Source organism: Bidens hawaiensis, unplaced genomic scaffold (assembly GCF_021521415.1).
Source record: "Bidens hawaiensis isolate Kalapana, Puna unplaced genomic scaffold, B.hawaiensis_p1.1 tig00012555_1, whole genome shotgun sequence".
Lineage (NCBI taxonomy): Eukaryota > Viridiplantae > Streptophyta > Magnoliopsida > Asterales > Asteraceae > Bidens > Bidens hawaiensis.
Genome location: NW_027492028.1, coordinates 276421 through 280060, shown reverse-complemented (window position 1 = coordinate 280060; position 3640 = coordinate 276421). Strand labels below are relative to the sequence as shown.

The window sequence follows — 3640 nt, the reverse complement described above, 5'->3', positions numbered from 1 at the left end:
TACATACACACACACACACCATTCATCCAATCTCTACAAACATCCCATTCTCCTATTTAAACTTTATAAAACTTTCTCCCCAAATATGTATTCCGACTCATCTTTGACACTCGACTTCCAGCCCGATATCGACGATATTTCCAATTCGGATTCAGAGGATGAAGTGATATTTAGTGTCGTTCTAGAGGCTGCCCAACTCGTAGTCCAGCAATGACAAAGCTCACAACCACTAAAAAGACGGCCTCATCTTCAACGGGATCCCGTAGGTGTGCATGACCAGTTGATGAAAGATTATTTTTCGCCGGACGCGACTTTTGATTTAGAATGATTTCGGCGCCGTTTTCGGATGAGTCACCAACAATTTTTATGAATAGTTGGTGATTTAGAACGCGTTTATGCATTCTTCCAGCAACGGCCGGACGCAAGAGGTAAACCAGGATATTCAACTATGCAAAAAAGCACGGAGGCAATTCATCAACTATCGTACGGGACTACGAGCGACGCCATGAAAGAGTATTTACAGATGTCGGAGACAGTGGCTCATGAGGCGCTTCACACATTCTGCGAATGTGAGTATTATTATTCTAATTATTTATTTCAAAACCGTAACATTTTGAGTATGAATTTTATAAGATTTGTTAAACTTAGGTATTTCCCAACTATATCATAAAAAATATTTGAGGAAGCCGACTCAAAATGACGTACAAAAAATATACGAGGTGCATCAACAAAGACACGGTTTTCCCGGATGCTTTGTAGCCTCGATTGCACGCACTGGAAATGGGAAGCCTGTCCTGTTGCTTGGCAAGTTCAATATCATCGGGGTGATCATGATGGCCCAACAGTTATTCTTGAGGCGGCTGCATCATTTGATCTTTGGATATGGCATGCGTTTTTTGGGATGCCCGGTGCAAATAATGGTGTAGCTGTGATTAATGCGTCCCCTATTTTTGACCGCCTCACAAACGGAGTCTCACCCGACACCTCATTTTCCTTGAACGATGTCAACTACGAATACGGATATTATTTAGTCGACAGTATTTATCCTGAGTGGGCCACGTTTGTTCTTAACTTTATGTGCCCAACTGACGAAAAACGTCAGTATTTCAAGAAAAAACACGAGTCGGCAAAAAAAGACATCGAAATGGCATTCGGTGTATTAAAGAAACGTTGGTCTATCATTAGACAACCGGCTCGTTTTCTATAAATGGATAAGTTAATAAACATAATGTACACTTGCATTATCTTGCATAATATGATATTGGAGGACTCGGGTAGAGCAATTTGCCAAGGCGAGTACAACGATGAGAGAGCCGATCTGTACACTAAACGAAGATGAGAAACTTGCTAATTTATTAAAAACACGAAAAAGGGAAACGAATTTCAGCCTTCGATCGGATTTGGTTGAACATCTTTGGAGTAATAAGCAAGATGACGGCGAGGACGACGACTAAAAATAGCTTTAATTTTTTTATATGTTTTTTTATTTAATTTATTTTGTATTTTAGTATTATTGTATTTTTTTTATTTTTATATTATATATTATTGTATTGGTTTTTTTGTTTTATAAAAAAAAAGAAAAAAGGTTAGGCTTCGAAGCCTCCTCACCATAGAGGGGCATTATGCCCTGGGGCTTTGATGCCACAGTGCCCACGTGACGCTGATGTGACACTGTAGAGGGGCTTCGAAGCCCACCACCATAACACATAACCTAATAAAAAAAAAACATATCATAAAAACAATGCATCATTGTGAAAGAAGATAACAACAAAGGATGAGGGATTTTTAATAAATTTGTCGTGTGAAGTTAGTTTGTCTAATCAAATTTAGCATAAGACAACTCATTTCATCTCGCTTCAAAACTAACAAAAAGTAGCTAATACAATAAAGGAATAAATACAGATGGCAAAAGTGCCGCCTGGTCAAATATTGTCACCCTTGATTTTCATTTTTTTCAAGTTACTCAAATTCAGAAAATTACCAATTTGATAAGATAATCTTAATCTTAAACGAAATCTATAAAAGTTATGGTGATCGTCATCTCCTATTAAGCCGCAAGATTACTTCATTTGTTAATGAATGTTTTCTATGCATTTGACCCAAATTTACGAGTATGTGTCTTACCAAACCCATATATCCCTTAAACGGGTTATAACATCTCATTAAATAAAAAATTAATTTTATCAAATATTAGATATGAAAATCCTATAAAATAGAGATATAATAAAAATTAATATCTGATTTAACAAAAATATCATTTATAATTAAGAAAAAAAATTTATAGTCAAAAACATAAACAAGTCATGGGTCTCACCAAACCCAGATAGCTTTTAAACGGGTTATAACATATTATTTATGTGTGAAACCCTTTCATCATCAAACCGTAAGTATATTACGAAGTATTAATTTTTTCACAATAAATAAAATTAAAATAAAAAAGAATATATAAATATTATAAACGAAAAATGTAAAAACCTATTACTGGGAATAAAATCTAGTGAATATTATACTTATCCATTCTACTTCTTTACGTATGATTTTAAGTTTCAAAATTCCTTAAATTTAATATTTTTTTATAGTTTTAATAAAGTAAATTTATACATATAAGAACAAATTAGTTGTAAAATTTTAAATAAACTGCCTATATATTTAGATATTTTGACGCTGCTTCATAAGTTTTAGAAGGATAATACGTATAAGTTACAAAATAGAAAATGAAATAATATCTTCATTCAACCAGGATTTTTTTATTTTTGTTCAATACAGACCATCCTTTTTGTTCTCATCTATTAAATAACAAAATATATCTTTATCCATCTACAAAGATTATCGTATCGTATTTTGTCACTAGCTAATAATTTATTTTTTCTAACGACCAATATTAAAGAAAAACAAAAAAGACAATCAACCTAAACAATACAATAGAAAATTAAGAACATTAATAGAACATACAATCATTTATAGTGAAAAATTAATAAAGATGGACGAAGAGTTTGTCTTAAATTTGTAGTTCATTGTTTTCGGTGATAACTTCCTGAAGATCATCCTTACTTGTTCCCATTCATGGGTGTTAACGAGCCGATCAATTTGCGAGCTATTCAAGATTGACTCGATAAATAGCTTTGAAGTGAGCCAAGCTTGAGCCTTGTATGGGTTAGTCTCATTGAGCCTTAACGAGTATCGTGTATTTTTATTTTTATGTCATTTTAACTTCTATGCATAAGTTTCATAGTGCGCATTTGAGTTCAAGCCGAGCTTTGGCTCTTTTAGGTACTACAAGAACTCGAGGCTAGCTTAGGTCATTTAAGGTTTCTCTCGTAATATAACAAAATAATTAAAATATAGTTTTATGACTCCAAGATCAGCAAATATAGTTTTTAAAAGATTGGGTTTTGCGATTCAAAAAGGGGTAACGGCGCAGCTTGTTGCCCGCTTGCCTTCTGTTTCGATGTAATCCAATAAACAATCATATATATAGATGTATGTATATTGGTTATTAATAAAAAAAAATTAAAATAGTATATAAATGAATTAATAAACAATAAATAAGCCTACCCGAACTTTAACAGCGACTCACAAACCGAGTTTAAATCCTCATAAGTCAAAACAAGCCTAACTTAAACCTAGTCAAGTTGGACCC

At 33.3% G+C, this 3640-nt stretch overlaps 1 protein-coding gene across 1 annotated transcript; it reads left to right on the top strand.

Annotated features, from left to right (window-relative positions):
• The first annotated feature begins 748 nt into the window (after positions 1–748).
• On the top strand, positions 749–1207 carry LOC143541345 (uncharacterized). The gene has a single exon (XM_077034187.1). The coding sequence runs from the start codon at positions 749–751 to the stop codon at positions 1205–1207; it is 459 nt and encodes a 152-aa protein (XP_076890302.1).
• The last annotated feature ends 2433 nt before the right edge of the window (positions 1208–3640 follow it).